Source organism: Macaca thibetana, chromosome 9, assembly GCF_024542745.1.
Source record: "Macaca thibetana thibetana isolate TM-01 chromosome 9, ASM2454274v1, whole genome shotgun sequence".
NCBI lineage: Eukaryota > Metazoa > Chordata > Mammalia > Primates > Cercopithecidae > Macaca > Macaca thibetana.
In genome coordinates, this window is record NC_065586.1 from 44,368,133 (window position 1) to 44,390,523 (window position 22,391).

At 47.2% G+C, this 22,391-nt stretch overlaps 1 protein-coding gene across 10 annotated transcripts in view; it reads right to left on the reverse strand.

Annotated features, from left to right (window-relative positions):
* The window catches only part of WDFY4 (WDFY family member 4), a 295,757-nt gene that overhangs the window by 239,744 nt on the left and 33,622 nt on the right, over positions 1-22,391 (reverse strand). For 9 of the 10 annotated variants that reach the window (XM_050805477.1, XM_050805483.1, XM_050805485.1 and 6 more), the window contains 9 exons: positions 20,774-20,888; positions 19,540-19,646; positions 17,282-17,416; positions 14,538-14,727; positions 12,949-13,138; positions 11,021-11,178; positions 9,037-9,489; positions 6,551-6,655; positions 4,446-4,636 (listed from right to left, as the gene is read on the reverse strand). In XM_050805477.1, coding sequence (XP_050661434.1) covers positions 4,446-4,636; positions 6,551-6,655; positions 9,037-9,489; positions 11,021-11,178; positions 12,949-13,138; positions 14,538-14,727; positions 17,282-17,416; positions 19,540-19,646; positions 20,774-20,888 — 1,644 coding nt within the window. The other variant, XM_050805486.1, reaches the window with a different exon arrangement.

Below are 22,391 nucleotides of genomic sequence, written 5' to 3' on the forward strand. Positions count from 1 at the left end.
CTTAGGCTGGGCAAGGCCTTTCCCTGTATAGACAGAGTCATAGCAGCTGCCTGTCCCTGCCCCACCCGGGAGGCTCTGGGGCCAGGAAAGGCTAACGCAGCTACGCTGCATCTGTGCCTGCCTTGTGTGAGCAACTCACTCCCAATAAAATGTTATTTGTATGGCTGAGTTGGAAACTCACTCCAACCTTGACATGTGTGTGTGGTTTCAGTCCCTCCTTTCTAACTGATAAACCATACCAAAGGCTGTTCACTGCAATGTGGTACAGCACGAGTCTGAACCTGACCTATGCCTGGTCACGTGACATATGCCATGAAAAGTCAGTCAGTCACAAAGACATCAGGAAATCTTAAGCTCTACAATGTTAAACAGATTAAATTTATGTGAGTGCTTTCAATGGCTCTAAGACCTCTAGGAGCTTTGTTTAAGGAAAATGGAATGAATAAGCGCTTCTGTTTGTCACATAACACATGACAAAACAAATATCGGGAAGGGAGAATCATTAAAAAACAAAACTGATCAGATTACAGACAATTGCCTGAGTGCTGGTGATCACTATAAACCCCTCTTCCCCCCAAGGAACTCCCTCCCAATTTAATTGTCCAATTTGATGCCAAATATTGCTCAAAAGAACTCCATCACTCAAAGAGTGTTGAAGCAGATATTTTAAAAAGCAAAGCAACCCAATAATCGCCCTCATTATGATCTGTGTCTCTCAGCGGGTTTGTCACCTATAATTCCTAGATGGTTATTTTCTTTTCCTCCTCTTGGGAGAGAGAGGAGGAAGGAATGGCTGTCCTTAATTGTTGCTTTGTTTGATTTATTAAATTTAGAGTCATTATCTAAAATGGGGGTAATCTCATTAGAACTTAGACCCCGCTATTATTTCTTGGGATGGGGTTAATTTCATATTTGCAGAGTCATAAAGTAAAGAGTCCAAAATCCAATTACAAAGGTTTAATTTCATAGCAACTAAAGAGAAACATTTCTATCATAAAGGAAAATAAATACTTCGCTACTTCGGGAAATGATTTGTCAGGAATGGGGAGTCTAGGAGGAGGGTCTCCATTACTGTCATTCAACTTTGCATGATAATGCATCACATAGGGTTTCCAGTCTGCAGAAGGGAGTAAATTTAATCAGTTGAAGTCAAAGTAATCAGGCTGGGGTTGACACATTTCAAGAAAGGTCAGCGTTAAGCACATTTTCTCATCCTAACTCAGTTACCATGTCATCGTCTCTGAGTTAGTATTCCTCCAGCTTGAATCTATAAAATGGATGTCTGCTGCAAAGTGCTAACTATGTTAGGACTAACAGGATTTATTTCACATTCTATTATTTGTTATTCCTCATAATTTTCCATGTGTCATGCTGGAAGACCGGTGAGGTAATGCAATTAAGCTCAGAGTTGAACAGCTAAATGTATATTAGCAAATCAATCTGAATTTGTGCATAACCCAATCACAGTCCCACCGGCCAAGGAGAGGAAATTCATTTGCTTACATTATTCTTTAACTCAGTTATCATTTGCCAGAATTAGGTGGTGAAGTCACATGTGCTTCAGTGTTGGTATGGAAGCGCCACTGGTATTTGAAGTAACTGCCCGAAGTTGCTTCTCCAGAGTGGCTGGCACACAGGCCACAGGGAAGGGATGCAGAGTGATGGCATGCTGTGAATGCACGTTGGAGATGGGAAACCTTTACAAGAAGGGGCACCCTCTCATCCTACTCAGACACACTTTGTAGAAACAGTCCCTATGGGCAGAGTTGGCTCTTACCTTCTAAAGAGAGAGATCCAGTGAGAAACAATTCACTTAACATCTTCGTTTCAAAGTTTCAGGGGATTCCCATGATGATTTAGAAACAAATGCAGATCTCACATCTGATTCCAGCAAGCCTTCACCACTTGCTCATGTGACTCAGTGGTGGGCGAGTCTGGAAGAGGCACCAGTCCTCCCAACTGCCCCCTAGAGCAGCAGTGTAACAGCCCTAGCCCTTGGAAAACAATGCCAGCTCCTGAGGCCTCCAACTGCCCAGCAGTGACTTGGCACCCAGGGAGAAGACAGCACATTGAGTGCAGGCTGTGATTTCGTTAAATAAGCTCACCAATGTTCTTCCCTTATGTGCTCTCTTGAAAACTGATTCTGAAATGATATTGAATCTGTAAAACACCATAACGACTTTACATTACTAATTCTAGAAATTTAGTCCTATTGCCCAAGGACTGACACTCTAATACGATGACTCTGGGCTGCAGAGTAAACAAAAGGAACTTTCTATGAGCAAAGCAGATCACTCTTTTCTACATTGGACAGAAAAATACTTTTACCTTCCAAGCAAAGTAAAAGCAAAACTTTCCTCTCTGTGGATCTGTTTGGCTTTTGATACAGCACTGTCAGAAACAATTATTCACCCAACAGGAAACCACAATATGACTGGTTAAGACATGCCTTCCCTGTTCCTATCCTATCAGAACATGCCAGTCAAGCTGAACATGGACATATGAAGGAAAATGTACCGAACAGCACAGTGAAGTGGAATGATCTATCAGTTTTCAGTTGCTCGCCTTAGATTCAAACTCAACTTCACCATTTAGCAGTTGTGCAATATTAACTTAGTCAATGAAGCTCTCTGGATGTCTCTCTGCCTTTAACATTAAGAGATTGGACCACATGAATCTGAGGTAATTCCTAGCCCCCGTATTTTCTTTATTTTTGATATATCTCTCCCTTACCCTACTCTCTGCTTCACCCATCCCTCTCAGTCTCCTTACCTCAAGTAATCTTGGGATTCAAGTGTCTTTCAAAAGGTATTTAACTTTCCTTTTTTTGTTTCGTACAAATCACTTTCACTGATTCTATGGCCCTGCAATTAAATCACTGTCTGGGCTCTTGTCATCTGTGAAGCATGATGATTATGGTCATGATACCAGTTTTGGATGGACCACGCAATGCTTTGGCCACACCAATCACTGCTGGCTTAGGCCACATAATAACTGGAACAACTCACATCAATGTCTAACATCGAATGTGCAGAAAAATTAAGTATGATGAACCAAACACCATTCTTTAAATGTTAGAAAGGTTTTGCATAGAGATAGGCTTAAGTAAGTTAGATTGATGATTGACCTAATTTTGGAAATCAGAGCAACTTCACTTTTTAAAAAATTCACCAACAATCATATATGTCATGTTAATGAAACATGGGCATGTTGGCCAGGCACAGTGGCCCACATCTACGATCCTAACACTTTGGAGGCTGAAGTGAGAGAACTGCTTGAGGTCAGAAGTTGAAGACCAGACTAGATAACATAACAAGACCCCCTCTGTACAAAGAATACAAAAATTAGCCAAGTGTGATGGCACATGCCTTTAGTTCTAGTTAGCTGGGAGGCTGAGGTGGGAGGATCACTCAAGCAATCCTTTTAAAAGTCATAAACTCAAAGACAAAAGCAATGTAAAAAAAGGAACAGCAACAAAACTGTGAAAGTTGTAAGGCAGAACAGATGGCAAGAATGATATTTGTTATATGTATTTAACTATTTTAAGATAACTCGATGAATATTAACAATATTACAAAAACATACACTTACATCTCTGTTGCCCAAACATGATAACCCTGCCTCAATTGTCCCTTTGTGTCCACTGTTTCCACACCTCTGACTGCCTTTTGCTTCTTTTTCACAGCTCACAGGTTCTCTCCCCAGTAAGCCTTCCTCAACCAGGTAAGGCAGCATTGGGCTCTCCTACTTCTGTGTTCCCGTAGCAACCTGCGCTCAGTGTCTAACCAATGCATTCATTACACTGCAATGTAACTATTGCTTACTTATTAGCACCAGGCTATGAGCTCCCAGAGGGCAAGGGTTGTATCATAATTGACTGTAAGTCCCAGGTACTCTTCATCAGCCCTGGTAATGGGTTAGATGCTCAATAAATGCTGATCGAATCAACAAGGCAGCTACTTGGCCATTGCTGATTTGAGCTGCAATTCCATAGTTTACAGTGTTGTGGGAAGTAGCTGCCTAGCCAGGAAAAACATTTCCTAGCATCCCTTGCATCCACATGAGTCCTGCCCAAAGTTCTTCCTAAAGAAAATCGGACAGAAAATAACACGTGCCAGTTCTAGGCCTGAATAAAAATGCCTTGTGCATTTCCCCATGGTCTCTCTTCCCTTGTCTGCTGCCCAAGTTAGATGCCCAGGTGATGGTAGTTCCTGAATGACAGTCACCAATCATTTGACTGGACTGTATGTTGGAAAGAAATTTCAAATGTACCAGGCTACTGAGGATGTGGAATTTATTTGTTACAGCACCTGACACTAATACAGGGTACTGCCTACTACATACAGTGGCAAACTGAATTACATGAATAAAAATGCCTAAGCAAATGTGGATCACTTGGTCCATATCCATAGGAAAACCAATCTCAAAGGAGGACTTGAAATCACCTTCAGGAGATCCAGTTTCAGCTGCAGCTCCCCCTGAGTGGATGAGCACAGAGCACCCACAATGATGCTCATGTACTCCTCGGCATTGATGGCTGAGAGCTGCTCCAAGATGCTGAGCGAGGCCTCCCGGTAGCACTCCTCGTCCAGGAAGATCTTGATGAAGGGCACCATGCCGTGGTCCTTCAGGACAACTAAGGACCAGACAGACAGAATGGGGCTAGCGCCAGGGAGAACCTTGCCACTTCAGTTTCAATCAAAAGAAAAAGCTTTTTCCTATAATTTTCAAAGTTCATTTTGCTATTTTTTTATGATTCTCTTTTGCTCACTGGTAAATTTTTTGGTAATCCATACCCACCGTTGAAGTGAGAAGCAGAAAAAAGAAACTGTAGAACTGTGGATTTGACGAAAACAAACAAACAAACAAACAAAAAACAAAAAAACTGCTTTCTTCTCCAGTGAGAACCTTATTAAAAAAAAAAAAAAAAAAATGACTAACATCTCCCCATAGGAGATACATTCAAGAAAGGAGAAATAAGTTTAAGAGGTCTATTGTACGACATGGTGACTAAAGTTAATAAGAGTGTCATGAATTCTTGGGGTAAAAAAAGAAAAAAAAAGAAATCTAAGTAATAAAAGCTTTAACTAGATCTACCTCTCCCTTGATTTCCTCATAATTTCCTCCCCAGGGCCAATGACAATTTCTGTCTTCTCTCTGCCAAAATTCATATAGAAAGCAAACCACAATTTAAGCTAAGAACATATTTAATTTCTAGAGAGTTCCTTGGGGAGAAAATTAAAGAAATCTGACTGGCGGTACATTTTTGTTTAAAAATAATTCCAAGCATTTTTTCCCCAGGATTGATATTGGAGTAATTCATGTGGGAAGAAAAAAAAAAAAAAAAACTAGGAGGCAACTGGATCCTTCAAAATGGTTTGATGGGGATTTGAGCAGACAAGATTTTTCCAGTTACAGGCTAGGTACCTCTGACATGGAAATCACCTTGAAAGCCTGTTTAAAAGTAGATTCCTGGCCAGGCGCGGTGGCTCAAGCCTGTAATCATAGCACACTGGGAGGCCCAGGTGGGCAGATTGCCTGAGCTCAGGAGCTCGAGACCAGCCTGGGCAACATGGTAAAGCCCCGTCCCTACTAAAATACAAAATAATAATAATAATAATAAATTTGCCAGGCATGGCGGCATGCGCCTGTAGTCCCAGCTACTCGGGAGGCTAAGGCAGGAGAATTGCTTGAACCCGGAGGGTGGAGGGTACAGTGAGCTAAGATCATGCCATTGCACTCCAGCTTGGTGACAAAGCGAGACTTCATCTCAAAAAAAAAATGTAGATTCCTGAACTCCACCTTGACTGACTATTAATTAAAGGTCTGGATGTGAGCCTAGGAATACACATTTAGCCAGCACCTCTGGGGAACCTTTTACAGGCTAAATGTTAAAGACTCTCTCTCTGCCATAGTGAAATAATTTTTTACATTAGGTATAGTTACTCTACGAAGACCTCAGATAAAGATGCCTAAATCACCAAACCCACTGATATGATGTTGGATGTTGGTGTGTCTATGTCTACATATATATATATGCTCATATTATTTTTAAAACCCAGAAGCCAAATAATCTTAGAACACTAAAAGAAAATTTGAATGGATTAAATTGCTAAGTCCATCATGTCTGAGAGCACAACAAATTGCATTCCTTTAAAATGGCTAGCTTTCTTTGCCCGTATTTTACTCTTTGGATCTAAAAAAATTAAAAATCATCTATAGTCAGTGCAGCAGGACACTAATAAATTTCACTTGAAAAGAGGAGAGGGGGCTCTGTGGTCTCATAAATTTAGAAAATGCTAGATTGAGCATAGTCTTTTTGTCACCAACTTTATTTAGCAATCTTAGAGGTAAAAAGTGTCAACAGAGGTACAGTATCTATGAACTTATTGATGATCACTGAACATCGGCCAGGAGAGGGACATTAGCCACAGCTAACGCTGTGTATTGGTTATTCCTTGAGTATAGCCTGTGAACACTGCCATAAATAACCAGGAAAGAGTTCATGTTTTACCAAGCAGTGATGAGGCAAACTTGGCACCATCCTTACCTGCATTCCTCACCGAGCCTTTCAGAAGTGTGACTACAGTCTTCAGCATCACACATGTGAGTTCTCTTTCTGGATCCTGAACACCAGGAGTGGACAGTTTGTTTCCTGCCATATTGAAGAAGCAAAAGCAACAGAAAAATAAGTACATGTGGTATGACCCCAAATCTCTGACTCCAGGTTTCTACCCTCTTAAGGAGATGTGAATATAATGCCTTCATCATAAGGGAATGTGTATCCCAATTGGTAAGATAGAAGGCTATTACCCCCTACAGCAGAGTTCTCCATCTTGAGCGCATCAGCATTCCCTGCAGAGCTTATTTTGTTAAAACCCAGAGCCCCATGCTGGGTCCCATCCCGAGAATTTCTGATGTAGTAGTTCTTGGATGGGGTTCTATAATTTGCATTTCTGAGAAGTTCCCAAGCAATGCTGATGGGGCTGGTCCAGGGACTGCTCTTTGAGAAGCATTGCCCCAGATGATACACAGAGCCCTGCCTTCTTGATTTTCCTTTGGCCACTTTTACAGTTTGCCATTCATCCTTGGGAGGGATGACTGCCCACTCATTCCTGAGCCATGGGGAAGCTCAGGAGAAACTGGAGTAAAGAGGTGATCCCAGTAGACCCATGAGGGCAAAACCAGATCTCTTTATTCACCTTGAATCTCCGTGCCAGAAAAGTGCCTGACACAAATTGGAAGCTCAATACTTATTTGGGGGAATGAATGAATGAATGAATCAGTCAATCAATCAATCAAAATAGAGTTTATAAACCAGGAGACAGAGTATCTAAGAAATAACAAGACACATTTAACAATGGAAAGTACAAAGTAAGACTAATGCATGAGTTCACAAAAAAAGTTCAAATTCTCCTAGGAATGGTCATGGGTCTGGAATTGGATTTAAAAGCAAATTCAATGTTAGGCTGCTGAAAAGAAATACCAGCTAAGATAAGACAGAACCAACAAACAAAGAAACTGTGCAGAGACTTCTCATTTAAACACCAAGGAAAGCAGAGGAAGCAATACATTAACTTCATTCATGATAGGATTTAAGGACAGAAGTTACTAAGCAATAGAAGCTAGCTCATAAAATATTGTCCAGGGCTTGGCCCAGAGGCCCAGACGCACAAACCATCCCTTGGGCTCATCCTCCACAGTCCTGATCCTATTTGCAAACACTCCCAGGGAGAAGCTGGGTCCGTCCTGGCCTCTGTAAGATGCCTGAGCTCCTCCCTAGGTGTCTATCTCAGTCTATGGCAGTAGCACTGGAACTATAGGGACAAGGTGACTGATGTTTCTTGAGCCCCTGTTATGTACCAGGCACAGCAGTGGCTCCTCTTCAGAGATTCCCTCATTAAAATCTCACAGCATTCCAGTGATGTCCATCATTACCCTGTTTTACCAAGGAAGACACAGTCCTTAGGGGTTAAGTCACTTTCTCAGGATCACTCAGTTTGTCAGTAGCATGGCCAGGATTCCAGCCCTTAGCTCCTTTCCCTCAGAGAGGCCCAGGAAACAGATGGACTGGTGACCTTGGCTTAAGTCTGAAGCAGAATTACAGAAGCAACCAAAGGCTAGAGAGCTCCCTGACCCTTCCAGCCAGTACAGTGGGAGAAAGAGAATTAAAGGAGGAAAGGTAGGCAGAGTAAGCATCCAGATTCTTGTGTCCCAGTGTCCCTCCTCCAGGCTGATTCCCCAGAGAAGCAGGTGTAGAGAGACTGAGGGAAAGACTAGAGGAGCTGGGGAAGGAGTTTCCACACTTCGCTTCCTATTGGAAAGTCAATGGAGATGGGAGTTAAAGACCACCACATAGAGTGACTCCAGCAGGATATATGGTGGGGAGCACAGTGAGGCAGTGCAAGAGCCCAACCCCTGAGCCACTGTGCACCCTCGTGAGACCCTAAAGCCCCAGGGGAGCAGCAGAGGCTATTGGGTTTGAGACTTCAGGGTGCAAGGGCCAAGTAGGGGCAAGGGGACGTTGCCAAGGAGCCACAGGTATACAGCCCAGCAGGGCACCAAGACTCAGAGGGGCGTGCTGGGTCAGTAAGACCCCAGGGAGCTCTCTCCCAGTGGGAGACCACTGAGCCAACAGTGTAAAGTGAACAGAGTGAGCTAGGAAGCCATATAGCAGCAGACCCCAGAAGAGCCCCCAAACCCAAGGCCTCTCCGAGCTCCCATTCCTGAGGAGCTGTCAGACCCCTGCAGTCTCCCTGTCTGTACACCCACACAACGTCTAGGGCAAGATATATCTAAAACCTGGGAATTCACAAGGCCTGAGTTAGCCCCAAGTTCACCCATCCCTTTCACTTCTTCATGGGGAAGACTGGGAGGCTGCCTATCTCTTGTGAAGCTGTGTGTCCCAAGCATACCTCCCCACTGACATGGGCATGCTGACTTTCTGTTACATTTGATGGGCAGCCAGGTTGGCCCAAAGACCAGACCTGGCTGACACTGACCCCTGCCCATCCCTCCCGATGCGCCCAGTGGCACCTGACTTCCTCATGATCTTGGCTTGCTTCCGAAGTTGTGCCAGCAGCAGGCCCAGGAGCCCTGAGTCCCGGAAGATGTCGGTGAAGAGCGGGTCCCCACCAGCAATGCTGAGGATGCTCTGCAGGGCCATGAGAGTGCAGGACGGCCCAGGGCTCTCCTTGATCAGATGCTGCACCTTTCGCAGAATCTCATGAGGCACGTAGTGCAGCTCGAACACCAGGGCCTCTAGGAGCTGGAAGAAGTGTGCCTGCACTGGGGCCGGCTTCAGGGGCATGATCTCTACAAACTGCGAGATGGGCTGCAGGGTCCACTCCAGCAGGAAGAAGTTTCGAGCATTCCAGGCCCACATGGTCCTGATGGCCAATAAGACTTGTATGCAGAGGACAGAGTCACTGGCTTTGTGGAAAACATTCTGTAGGACCTGGAAGGCCTGAAGATTCTTAACAGTCACCCCTGAGGAGGAAAACAAGAAAGATCTTGCAAGTCATTTCTCCTGCCTGTGTCTACAAATAGACATTTTCATTACTAAGAGAACATGCCATTTGAAGTGTCTGTGTTCTAACTCCTATGGGCACATGTCCACCAGAAGTCCAGAAAAGTCAGCCACCTGGGGTGTGAAGAAGGCTGGTGCGGCATGGTCCAAGATGCACTCAAAGTGTGGCCACTCTGAACTGATGTGTGCCGTAAAGGTCAAGTACACATTAGATTTCAAAAAGATAATACAAAGGAAACGATGCAAAACATCTTGTTTATAATTATTTGTATTGACCATATATTGAGATGGTAATATTTGGGATATATTGAGTTAAATAAAATATATTATCAAAAATAATTTAACTTGTTTCTTCTTATTTATAGTTAAAAATTACATTTAAAATGATATAATGTGCCTTGCATTGTATTTCCATTGGACAGCATTGGGCTAGGAGGATTGGTTTCAGTGATTAAAATCAAAAGATGTTGGAGATTACTAACAAAGTCAGTTTTGTTTCTAGACAAGCTGATAAATAACTACACTTTCCTGACCCCCCCTCCACCTTTTCCTCCAGCTTGAAGGTTAAGCCTCATTCTCTCTCCCCCAGAAGACACTTTGTCAGAAAGCTCCCTGCCTCCAGCCTTCTCTGCCTCAGATACTAGAGATGTTTGTGAAACTCCTCTCTGATTCAGGCACTCCCCTAAACCATGTCTGCGCCCCTATGTGTTACTGCATCCCGTCCAATGGCATCCAATGGCCCTTCTTAACCTGAACCCTACAGCACTGCAGCGTCCCTGCCTATATTCTGCAGAAGCTCTCACTGCCCAGACTCACCCAGCCATCCAGGCCACCATTTATTCCCCAGACTGTCATTTCTGCCTTTAAACTTTCTCCCTTCATTTCAACCTAGACAACCCACACTTAGCCTTGAAAACTCCCTCTGGCAGGCCCTCTGTTCGAGGTTTCCTGTCTGAGCTGGGTCATGGCTGTGCCTGATGCATTTCTTAGCCGATTCTCCAGCAGACTAGGGTTCAGGGACATATGACAGTCTCTATAGAGGACTTTTAAGGAGCAGACAACTGGCTTGTTCACACTGGCACCCAGCGTGGGGCAGAGTGCCTGCCACACAGAAACTATCCGTGCCTGCTAAATGAGTTCATCAATCAATCAATGTCTCAGAGTACTGAGAAGTCACTGACTCTGAGCCCGGATGGCTGCTTTAGGGCCATCAGTCCCCATTATATAAGCAAATGTTGCAGAGGAAATCACACCAGGGGTGAGGGAGAGAACTAGAGGCTGCCTCCGTTATTTGAGAGAGTCTTTGCCTTTATTAAGCAATATTTCCACTAAGTCTCACGGAAGACATTCATTATCTCCCCAAAGGTTGTGACAGAATCAGAGCTTACTGCACCATTGAAAGGTATGCAAAGAATCAGGAGAAGACCCTCTGTAGCCTTCTCAGGGCTCAGCACTGACTCTTCCGGTCACCCAGACACAAGAAGGACCCACCAGATGCCTCGTGATGAAACTTGAAGCCTTCAAGCTGAGGGTAGGTGACGCTGTCAAACACCTTCAGCTCTGACCTGCCGCAGGTCGTCAGCCACACCACCAGCCCAAGGAGCTCCTCCAGCTGCGGGTCCACTTCGCTCTGGGTCAGCCCATCATACCTGGGGGACAGACGAGGCCAGCTCCCTGTACTTCCTGGATGGAGCAGCCACATGCATGCATGGTGCTCTCGAGGAGACAGAGGCAATGGGGATCTACAAGCTGGGGAAGACCCCACAGGTCTGCACCTGAGGCAATTCAGAGGCAAGGGAGCGCACTGGATAAACACCACTCTGTAGATGTCAGTCTTAGATCCAAAGAAGTGCATTTGGAACCTGTGAAAAGCTATGCCATCTGCTCACAGGAAGGTCACTTCCCATGACTGAACCCCCAAAAGACATGTGCTTAGGGCATCAGCAGATCAGGGCACCTCCCAAATGAGAGATGTAATACAATAGTTCAACATTGCAACAAAACGGTGTGGGAAATAGTCGGACTTCCTTGTGCTTATTTAAAGGTTGAGTGTGGCTTTCGTATTTTAATTATGGGCGGGTAGGCTGTCCTGCTCCTCTTATGGAGAAGGGCATCTCAAGTCTTATTCCAGCCCTGCCATTTCCAGAGGAAAAGTGTTTGCAGTGTGACTTCAGTTAAGGCAGAAAGGAAAGCCAATGAGCCCACATGAGACCTTCTTGGCACTCCCTGGAACAGGTTCCTGTCCCCTCTCCTGCCTTCCACAAGAAGTCTAGGGAAAACTCAACACCCAATGAATCAAAAATTTGTTCAGGAAATGCTATGACACAGACCTCCGTGGGGATCATAGTCAGCTGGTCACAGCCCAGACCAATGCAAAACGTGAGGTGCCCAGAGGGGCATTTACGCTTAGTGTTCCTTTAGAGGAAGGCGCTAGGGTATTGCCATTTAATCACATCCTTCTGGACACTCGGTGGACCAAGGGACTTTGGCCCCCTTATCCAAGTCACCGCATGTAGGCTCAAAGCCTGGCTCTGTAGCGAAGTGTGTGAAGTGCGGTAGTAGATGTACCCCTCAGAGGAGAAAGGTGTCCCATACTCGCCCAGCAAAGCCCAAGGGAACGTACACGGCCTTGCCATGAAGCAGCTTCCCCAAGATCAGTGGAGGAGCTTGGGCCATCAAGGCATTTCTTTGCATCCCTTGCTCTCTCTAATCCCTGGACCCCACTCGAAGATGATACAGGAAGGCAGAAAGGAAGGCAAGGAGGAGCCAGCCCAGCCCCTGCTGAACAGTGTCTGAGCTTGGGTTTCCCATCTTTCAAGGAATTGAGAAAGAGGTAGTTCACTTAGGAGTTGATCCCAGAAAACACCAGTAGGAGACAGGCCACGTGAGACAGGGAAGGGAAGGAAACCAGTCCAAGAGCATTAGCAAGCAAGCGCCTCATGGGGCCACTGGAGATAATCCATCTGGGGAGCTCTGGAGGCCACGCAGAGCAAGCCCACCCAAAGGCAGCTGTGCTAGGTATGCACCCGTTGGCTCCTTCAGCCATTGGTGAACAGCTGGTCCTGAGGGTGATTCATTTCCAGACCTTTCCAGTCCTCCAAGCACATAGGCAGGGCAGCTTACAGCAGTGCCAGAAGCCCTCCAACAGACGGGGCTTCTGTTTGGGTTCTGAATGGAGAAAATCAGGCCAACAAGCATGCAGGTGACAGGTGCCTACAAGTAAACTTTGTAAAACTACTGATTCTCTAAAGAAGTGGTCCCCATGCGTGTCTGCACAATGAATCACTTTTTCAAAGAAGAGGTCTCTCTGGCCATGCTCTGTGGAGCTCTATCTATTTTTCTCCAAAGCACCCCAGTGATTCCGAAGACTGAGGCTTTGGTGGTCCTGTGCTCTCCCCGTACCAAACACAGCCACTTACCGAAGTAACACTTTGAGCAGCAGAGGATAGCCCTCTGAATTCTCAAACTCCAGGAACAGAGCCGAGGAGACGGGGTAGGAGTCCTTCACAAATCCCAGGATCAGGCTTACAGCCTCGCTCACCTCAGGGGCGGGGAGAGTGTCCGTGAGCCTGAAGAGGTTCTGGAGGGACAGCCTGACACAGTCTGTCGCTGGAGGAGGGAAGCACAGGAGAGACCTGCTGAGCTTGGAAGCAAGAGCTTTCCTGCCATGGTCGACCTACCTCCCCTACTCCAAACAATATGTCAAGACATGAATGGGAATTAATCCAAAACATGTTCTGCTGGCTCTTGGATCAAGAAGACTGCCCCAGAGAAAGTGCTACCCTGACAGCCACACTCTGCAAGCCCAGCAGGTGGCACAGGAGAGGAAGGCAGTCCCTCAGCCCTCTGTCCCTAATTCTCAGCAAGAGGGAGAGTCCAGGTCCATTAGGTAGTGAGATGTAAAATGCAAGACCTGAGCTCATCTCAGATCTTAACAAGGTAGTGCTGGAGCTGAGCAGAAATCAGCTTAATGAAAAGTGCAGGGGAGGATGTATGAACGTGTGAGGAGGCAGCGGGTGAAAAGATGGGGTGCTTTGGATACTGAAGAAGCCGGAAGATTGGAACACTGAAGTGTGGCCCACAGAGAGGAAGGAGGGTGTGGCCCATTCCTAGGAGGCAGGCCATGGGGCTTACTGGCTACCCCACCAGAGTGGTGTGGAGCCAGGGGAAGATTTGAGTCTGAAAAGAGAGGTCGTCAGATTTGCATTTGGATGGGTCACTGTTTTTAGAAATCTCTCATTGAGAGAAGCCTCCTCTGAGTGCTGGGGAAGCCAATCCAGTGGATCAGAAAAAGTACCTATGAGAACTCGAGATAATGCAAGCTCAGCTTCTCAGCTGCGAGGACTCAGAAGAACCGCAAAGAATCACAACAACCCAGTAAGATCAGCAGTATTATTATCCCCATTTTACAGATGAGAGAACTGAGGCACCCCAGTGGTTAAGTGCCTGAGATCACTCAGCTATGAGGACAGAGCTGGAGTCCAGTCCTGGCTGTCTGGCTCCAGAGTCTTTGGCCTTAACCCCTACACATAGTTCCCAGGGTAAAAATGAGGGTGCTGGAATCAGGCATTTTTAAGTTTGAAAGTGCATTCTCTTCCTCACCTGCTGAATAGCCCTGAAAAATTCTTCTACTGCTCTTAATGTCTATTTTCCCCATTCCAAAATGGCATTAATAGCCATCTCAAAGAAACAAGCAAGATAGTGTACAAACAGGCCCAGCACAGTGTCTGATGGGTAGTATGTGCACAGTGAGATCCTCTTTCCCTCCTCCCTCCAATGGAGCAGCAAAACGAACAAGAAAAGCACTTTCATGAAGGGAGCCAAGCCATGTAGAATTATCTACTGGACATGGCTGCTCATTCTTCTCTTCTTTGGTCCCAAAATTCTATACAGAGGCTGCAAGAGCATCCCAGGTCTCATTGTAGAAAGTGGGCCCTCAGCCTTTGCTCTGAGTTCAAGGGAAGCCCTTGCGTGGTCCACAGCCCACACCTAGTCTCCCGGGCCATACCCTGCAGGTACTGGATGATGCTGAGGTTCTGGGCCTTGGAGATTGCCCTTAGCACGCAGAAGGTGGGTTCCTTCCAGAAGCAGCAGCTGTGCTCCCGAAGGCAGGTCGTGGCAATCAGCAGAGACTGCAGCTCACTTCCTGAGAGGAGTCCCTCCAGGCCCTGAGAGTCACTGCAAATATTGAGCAACATCTGAAAAACAAGAAGATAAACAGCCAATGAGACCTGGTTAGGAAGTCTCCTTCCTGGGATGGATTTGTTCCCTACTTCTCTGGAGCACTGATGGGCATGTGTCAGTGGGAAGGACAGGATTGAATGGGGTCACCCTCTACCCCAGACCAGCAGGGTCAACAGAGCCCCTACGAAAGGGTGGCAGGACCTGGGGCTCAAATCTGACGGCATCAACCCTCTACAAATAATTGTTATCCCTTCCAAATCAGAATAATAAAGAAGTAATTGACTTTGTGTGTTTTTAATGGGGATACCAAAAAGTGTCACCCACAATTAAGGTATAGAATTAACAGGACCCTGTGCTATTTAAAAAGGGAAGTGTTTCAGAATTATTTGTTGACACTCAGACTCTACTTCTGCATGAAACCACGAGGGTGAGCATACAGCCTCCTAACTGGGTTCCTTGTTCCTGCCAATCCCTTTTCCTAATGGCTAACAGAGGGACTTGCAAAACCTCCCTCTCCACTTGGGATAAAATCCCAGCACCATAGCAGGGCCCATAGCATCCTGCATGGACTAGCACTGCCTTCTCACTCACTTTATCCACTGCAGCTCTCCCCTGGGCTTTTGGTGGTCCAACAGGACCTGCTGCCAGTGTGGCAAATATCACAAGCTCCTTCCATGGGAATGAAGGCATTTGCCCCTTCTAGTCTGATACATAGAGAAGCTGGGCATCATGGACCACAGCTGCAGGTCCCATTTCCCTGCCTCCCTTGCAGGTAGGTGTGGCCATGTGACCAAGGTCTAACCTGTCCCTGGGCTTGCATGGCCATTTCTCTGCTCCTCTCCACTTCCTCCACCCCACCAGGCCAGGCTACCTCCTCGGACCCTGACAACCCTCAGCTCTCTGGTTACATGCCATGCCCTCAGAATAGACTCCACTGATTCTCTCATACAAATCAGGGCCTCTTGCCATCATTGCCCAACACACCCTTGGCTTTACCTACATAGCACTTAAAAACTTGCTGACTGCTGCTCTGCTGCTTGGGCAACAGAGCAAAGCCTCATCTCTACTTTTTAACTTGCTAACTACACACTTATTCCTGGATTGTTTACCCCTTGTTTGGCTTCTTCACCCTTCTGTCACCTTTCAAAGTGAAGCCCTATGCTTGCTGCAGTATCCGTCTGTCTGGCATAGAGCTGCGCACAGTAGGGGCTCCGTATATTTTTGTGAAATGAAGTAACAGAAACCCTTGAGCAATGCAGGTATGGTCTATTCCCTGTGGCACACCTTCTGTCCAATACCCAGAAGACCTCAAAGACAGACCCTGCACTACTTCCCTTCAGGGCACCTAAAAGCCACACAGTAAACATTTGTGAAAGTGCCTGGTGCAGCGTCCTGGCCTCCACTTAGAATATGATTGACATAAAAGCAGATGACTCCTACATTTCCACAAATGCAACTCAGAGGTAACCCACCGTTAATGGAACCTGCCAGAACTCATGCACTACCCTCTGGAAATGAGGAATGGACTTGGGAATTCGTCTAATGTGGATGCCAATGTGGACATGTGTGTACCATGGACAGCTGCATTTGGGACTTTACTGAACAGTCACAAGCACCTGCTCTGTGTGAGACATTGCAGACACTGGACACACAGCAATGGGCCCCACAGTCCTCCGTATCCTTCTGGGCCACACGGTCCTCCGTACCCTCCCCTGCAAGCTCAGGGAGCAGGAAGGGTTATCTGGAGAGCTCAGCATGTCAGAAGCTGAGAAAGCAGAAACTGCCCGGAAGTGGGCAGGGGAAAGAAGTGAGAAGTTAGTCAGTCAAACAGAAGAGGAAAGATGGGGAATGAGAGAAGGAAATTGCATTTGATGCTTAGAGGCCTGAGACGTCTTCTGAGAGGAGGGAAGAGGCACCAAGAACACGTAAACTCAAGTTTACTCAAGGGTGCCAATCCCAGCCCCATCCAAGACTTCTATGACCCCAGACCCCATGCTCACTCACCATTCCTCAATTTGTATGGGCCCAGGATTACAGCACTACTCACATACTGGGATGGCAGAGAGTACTCCTGGAGGTGACCCATGTGAGACCATGGCACAGGGGTGGATACAAAACTTACACTTAGAAAATTTTGGCTACTGTTTTGCTACTGGGGCAGACTGTGCTTGTTAACAGAGGAGAAGGGGCTGAAGAGGAGGTTCCAGATCCCAGGGAGGATGGGCAGGATTCGAGAATGCAGACTGAGGAGGGGAGCTGGATGGGTGCAGGGAAGCCAAGTGCAGGGGCAGGGGACCACGTTTCTGGGAGACAGCAAGGGAGGGGACAGTGCTACAGGGACACGATGAGGTGCAGAGAAGAGGAAGCAATTTATTTTCCAACCATGTATGCCATGCAGAGCATGAGGGAGGTGAGGGGGAGGGAAAGGGAAGCTTAGACCCTCTGGGAGAACAGCGGAGTTCAGGAACCTGGGCTGAGAAAGATAAAATCATCTCCGGGAAGCATTGAAGAGTCTGTCCCCGAAATGAAGTTTTGACCCAGGGAGTTGGAGGCCCTCTTCGAACTCACCTGCACGAACATCCTTTGAACTTGAAGATCACTCTCAAAAAGCTCATCTTTGTCCAGAGGAAAGACAAAGAAGAGGTAAAGGCACTGTAGGAGCAGGGCTGGAAGCCCAGACTCAGCAACCCTGCCCAGCGTCTCCTGCAAGAGAAGAGCACACGTGAACCCAGGCAGCAAGGCAGCAGAAGCAGGTCAGTCCAGACCCAGGATCAGGCCCCTGCAGCGATTTCAGTGAGGCCGTGGGACAGTCCCTCTGGGCTCCAATCCTCAAGTGTGAAATGCTGACAACCAGAGAATGCACCTAGGGTGGCTGTGAAGATTAATTTTATATAAAGTGCCTACTATGTGCTCCATAGCTCCTTTATAAGATTCACAGAGGAAGGAAGGAAGGAAGGAAGGAAGGAAGGAAGGAAGGAAGGAAGGAAGGAAGGAAGGAAGGAAGGAAGGAAGGAAGGAAGGAAGGAAGGGAGGGAGGAAAGGAAGGGTGGAAAGGAGGGGAAAGGGGAGGAACTGTATAAATTAGAATACAACGGCTTCCTAGCAAATCATACTGGGTGACTGTGGCCCAGGGCCTCATGATTAGGAAGGGAAAGCAGTCCAGAGGTGAAGTTGATAATATGTGTGTGAACAACAGTGGTGAGGACCTAATCAGGCCCCTCCCCACCCTCTCATCTAGATCCCAGACAGATCTCGTCAAGGTCCAAACAGCACAATAGGTGATGACTGACAATCAGACAGCCAGCAACTCAACTAAACAGCTCAGGGCTGCCAGACAGAGGCCAAGAGGACAGGAAGTCTGCAGAGATGGAGACCAGCCTGCCAGGAGCTTCCTGGGATCTTTCTTCCTGGGGCTTTGCCTGCAGCTCCACCAGGATTACTGCAGCTGCACCCTCTGTGTGTGCATGTGCGTGCATGTGTGCATGTGTGTGTGCATGTGCGTGCATGTGTGCATGTGTGTGTGCACGTGTGTGTGTGCATGCGCACATGTGAGCACCTGTGGGGTCAATCTATGGAATGCTGTCCATGCAACTTCCCACTCCATTGGTTAACCTGACAGACATGATGGAGAAGTCAGAGAAAGAGAAGGACAAATGTATAATCTGGGCCAGGATCAGGACTAGATGCAGGCTGCTAGTCCTAGCCTTGGCCGTAAGGGTTTACAGTGCAAGATACTGTCCTCCATGTATTTGACACCTTATTAACCTTGACCCCCTCAGGGCAGCTCTCCCTGTCCTTCCCCCACCTCACTCCCAATGCATCATGCACAGGCAATGAAAAGCAAGCCCTTAGGTTGATGTGTCACCACCTAGACTGCAGAGAGTCCTTCCCCAGGGGCAGATGTGATGAGCCCTCGTGCTATGCTTCAGACGGCTGTGCCTGACAGTGGTGCAGGCAGTTTACTTGAAGAAGAGTCAGGAGGTCCTCCCTTCAGTTAACTTCCCAGATCAGGTACCACCCCCTGGCCCCAGACAAGGGCTGTGTGATATGCTCCTATCACCCCTCCAAGCATGGCTGCAAATGCCCATCTCATGTCTGGGTTCATCTAGTGAAGCAGCTTTGGAACTGGGTAGCAGGTAGAAACTGGAAGAATTTGGAGAAGTTACACTGAGGACAGCAGCCACCCTGATTCCCTGCTGTGTTCCTGGCACACGGTGGGTATGGGTGGGAAGGGAAGAAAGAGGACAGCCCTCATCTCTGGGTGAGGGCAGGACAGGTACCTACAGGGCACGTTGTTCAGGCTGACTGTAACAGGAAGAAATAAAGAACAGTGGCTCAGAGCATGGCTTCTGGAATCAGACAGACTGCAGGTGCACAGCGTAGGTAAGCCCACATTCTCATCACTCACTGGTATCACCGTGATCTGACTCATAGGGTCCTTGGGAGGATTAACTGATAATGTCTTGGACACACCCAGCCTTGCCCCACAGGTAAGAAATAGTCAATAAACATCAGCCATTATCAATCCCACACTAACCCCAGAAAAGAGGCGTTATTACCCCCAATCCTAAAATTAGAAATGCAACCAAGGGGCAGAAAGGGAAAGCAATCTGGCCACAGTTACATACAGCTTGTCAAGTGGGAAGGTGGGAATTTCAGACTCTGAAGTCCATGTTCTACACCAGAAGGGGAGGACGGAGGAGAAATAATAAATCTGTTTTATGAAACGAATGACCCTTTTGGGACATGCCACCACTCTGTGCTAGACCTCCCTCTGCACCTGGATGAGCAGTGCCCAGGGCAGAGGCCGATGGCCTGAAACTCACCGAGTCTGTCCCCGTGAGCACGTACACTGACTTCAGGAGCAAGTGGCCATCCTGATCCACGTCCCCCTTCCACCACAGCAACTGTCCAGCTGCCAACCGAGCTTGCTCTGGAAGAAAGTGTCACCAGGAGGGCATACAACGACCTGCCCACCCAGCTTCCCCTCCATCCAGGGCCCCCTCTTCCCAGGACATGTGCCTGAGCATCTGTAGAGGACTTCGGCATCTTTCCTACACATCCCCAAGGCCACCTGCGTCTCTACCAAACGTTCCACACCTTGCCAGACTAATCTCCTTGGAAGACAGCCTTTTTCGTGCCACCGTCCCTGTTTAGCAACCATCAGTGGTTCCTGATTGCCAATGAGTGAGAACAAGCTCCTTGGCTATCAGACTCCCCACAATCCTGAATCTTCCCCTACTTCCTGGATCACACAGTCCCTTATGTTGCAAGAATTCCTGAAATCTATACCATGCTGAGCAATTTCTTCCCCTTAGAATTTCCTCCTGACCCTCGGCCCTCAGCCACTGTGAAATTCTGCCCTGCCTCCAGGGATCAGCACACATGAGGGGAAGAATGCAAGTCAGGAGGCCCCACAAGAGATGCACACTTTGGCCTCTGTATCTTTTCAGGACCAAGAGCTCCACTGAACACACAGGTGCATCTTCAATCCTAGCACTTCCTCTGAGAGACCATGGTCCCCTGTGTGTTGTGTGTGTGTGTCTGTGTTGCAGTGTTTCTGGGTGTGTGTGTGTGCCTATATGTATCTCTGTGTGTAGCATGTTTCTGGGTGTGTCTGCATGCGTAGAGTGTGTGTCTGTGTGTAGTTTCTGTGTGTGGTCTCTGTATGTGTCTGTGTGTGTAGTATATGTGTATGTGTCTCTGTATCTCTGTGTGTCTGTGTGTATCTGTGTATAACATCTGTGTGTAGTGTCTGTGCATGTGTAGCATCTGTGTGTAGTGTGTCTGTGTGTCCGTGTATAATGTATTGTGTGCAGTGTGTGTGTTTGTTTGTCTATGTCTGTGTCCCAGAAGTAGCAGAGCTCCCTGACCCCTCTTCCCTCCTCCTGCGTTTCCATTGGTCCCCAAGGCACTCAGTGGCAAAGTGGGGCCCACTTCTCTTTGGCAGGCAACACTGTAGCTCCACGTGAAAGCAGAGAGGGGCCAGAGAGACCAGGGAGGGTGTGCAGGGCTGCACTGCTCTCTGTAGAGGGTCTGCCAGCACCTCCGTATTCTTACCCGCAGGCTTCCCAACAAGGGCCTTCTGGAGTTGTTGGGCAAGCTGGTCAGACACATCTTCAGCCAGCCTCTGGAGACTGGGAAAGCAGATGATCCCCACGGAGTGTTCCCAAGCCTGAAGCAACAGATGGGACTTGGTCAGAGATGGCAATGCCACAAGCAGGGCATGAGCACCACCCGCCATGCTGCCCTTCACCGGCCCAAGCTGACAGCTCGAATTCCTTTACCAGGTGTATACAAAAGGCCACCACGACACTCACCCTCACAGCCTCAACCACCATCCCTACACCAATACGTCCAGATTCTCTAACTGCCCAGACATCCCCTTCAACACGAGCCCCTAAGACCTCAAACACACAGAGCCCAGTCCACCACCTTCCCCACAGCTTGCTGCATCTGGTATCGGTGGATGGCCCTGCCAGGCGCCCGCTGTCCCTGTGGGAGAACCAGGACCGCCTCTCCAGATTTCTCCCTTCCTCGGCCCTCATCCAGCCCCTCCTGTTGTTCCTCATATACAGTTTCAAATCCTGTATAGATATCCCAGTTTTAGTCATTCAATTACTTCCTTTAGATAAATTCCAAAAAGTGGGCTTGCAAGTTAAAGGGTGTGATTTATTTTCTAGTACTTTGGTACATATTTCTAACTCGGCTTCCAGACAAAGTTAACCAGATGAGACTCTCCAGGCCTCCCATGAGCGGACAGGTTTCTCCACACCCTCGGCAACACTGAGCATCGCTGTGCTCTTTCATCCTTAATGAAAAACTTAGAAGCGAAAAAATATCTCATCTCAGTGGCAACCTTTTGATTCCTAGGGTGGATAACCTTTATCGGGTTTCTTGATTGCCTGTTTCTTTTCTTACCCTATAACTTTATTAGGGATTTTACTATTATTTATTTAAAAGAGCTCTTTGTACCTAAAAAATGTTAGATGGGCCATAATATAACTTCAGTTATTTTGAGTTTGTCATTTTGTCTTTTAATTTGCTGTTGTTTGGTTTTGCTACACAGAAATCTGAAATTCCCATGAAATCAAATTTCTCAATCTATTCTTAAAATTTCTGGCTTAGTTCCAGGCTTAAAAGATTCTTCTCTAGTCCAGCTTGTTGTTTGTAATCTCCTCTTTTTCAATTTCCTTAAAATGCTTTCTTATCTGCCCTTTCTGTATTTCTATCCCACCTAATCACCTTTTTCTGCAGACTTTTCCCCTTATTATCAGGATACTATTTAGTAGAAGTCAGGAGTTTTAAAATTCTGTTTGGAATGCCAGACTCATTTCAGAATTTACTCCCTATTTCTGTAGTAGCCCTGTTCGTAAGTCTGCTTTTCAGCCAAGTCGTTGGGCAGATGGCCTTTTCTCTTTCTTCTACTGTGTTGTAGAACTGGCTAAGCAGGACTAGCTAAGTTTCCTAGTCCTGCGATAAGAAGGGCTCATTCCAGACCAATGGTCAGAGTGGAGGGACTGCCCTTGGTCCAGGACTTGAGTTCTCGAGAGATTCCCTGTCCCTGCTTCCCACCAGGAAGGCCAGCTGCTGCGCACATTCCGGGCATCCATGGCCTCCATGGAAGGCAGTTTTGCTGCCCTGCTTCTACTCAGCACCACCCACCACCCACTTTCAC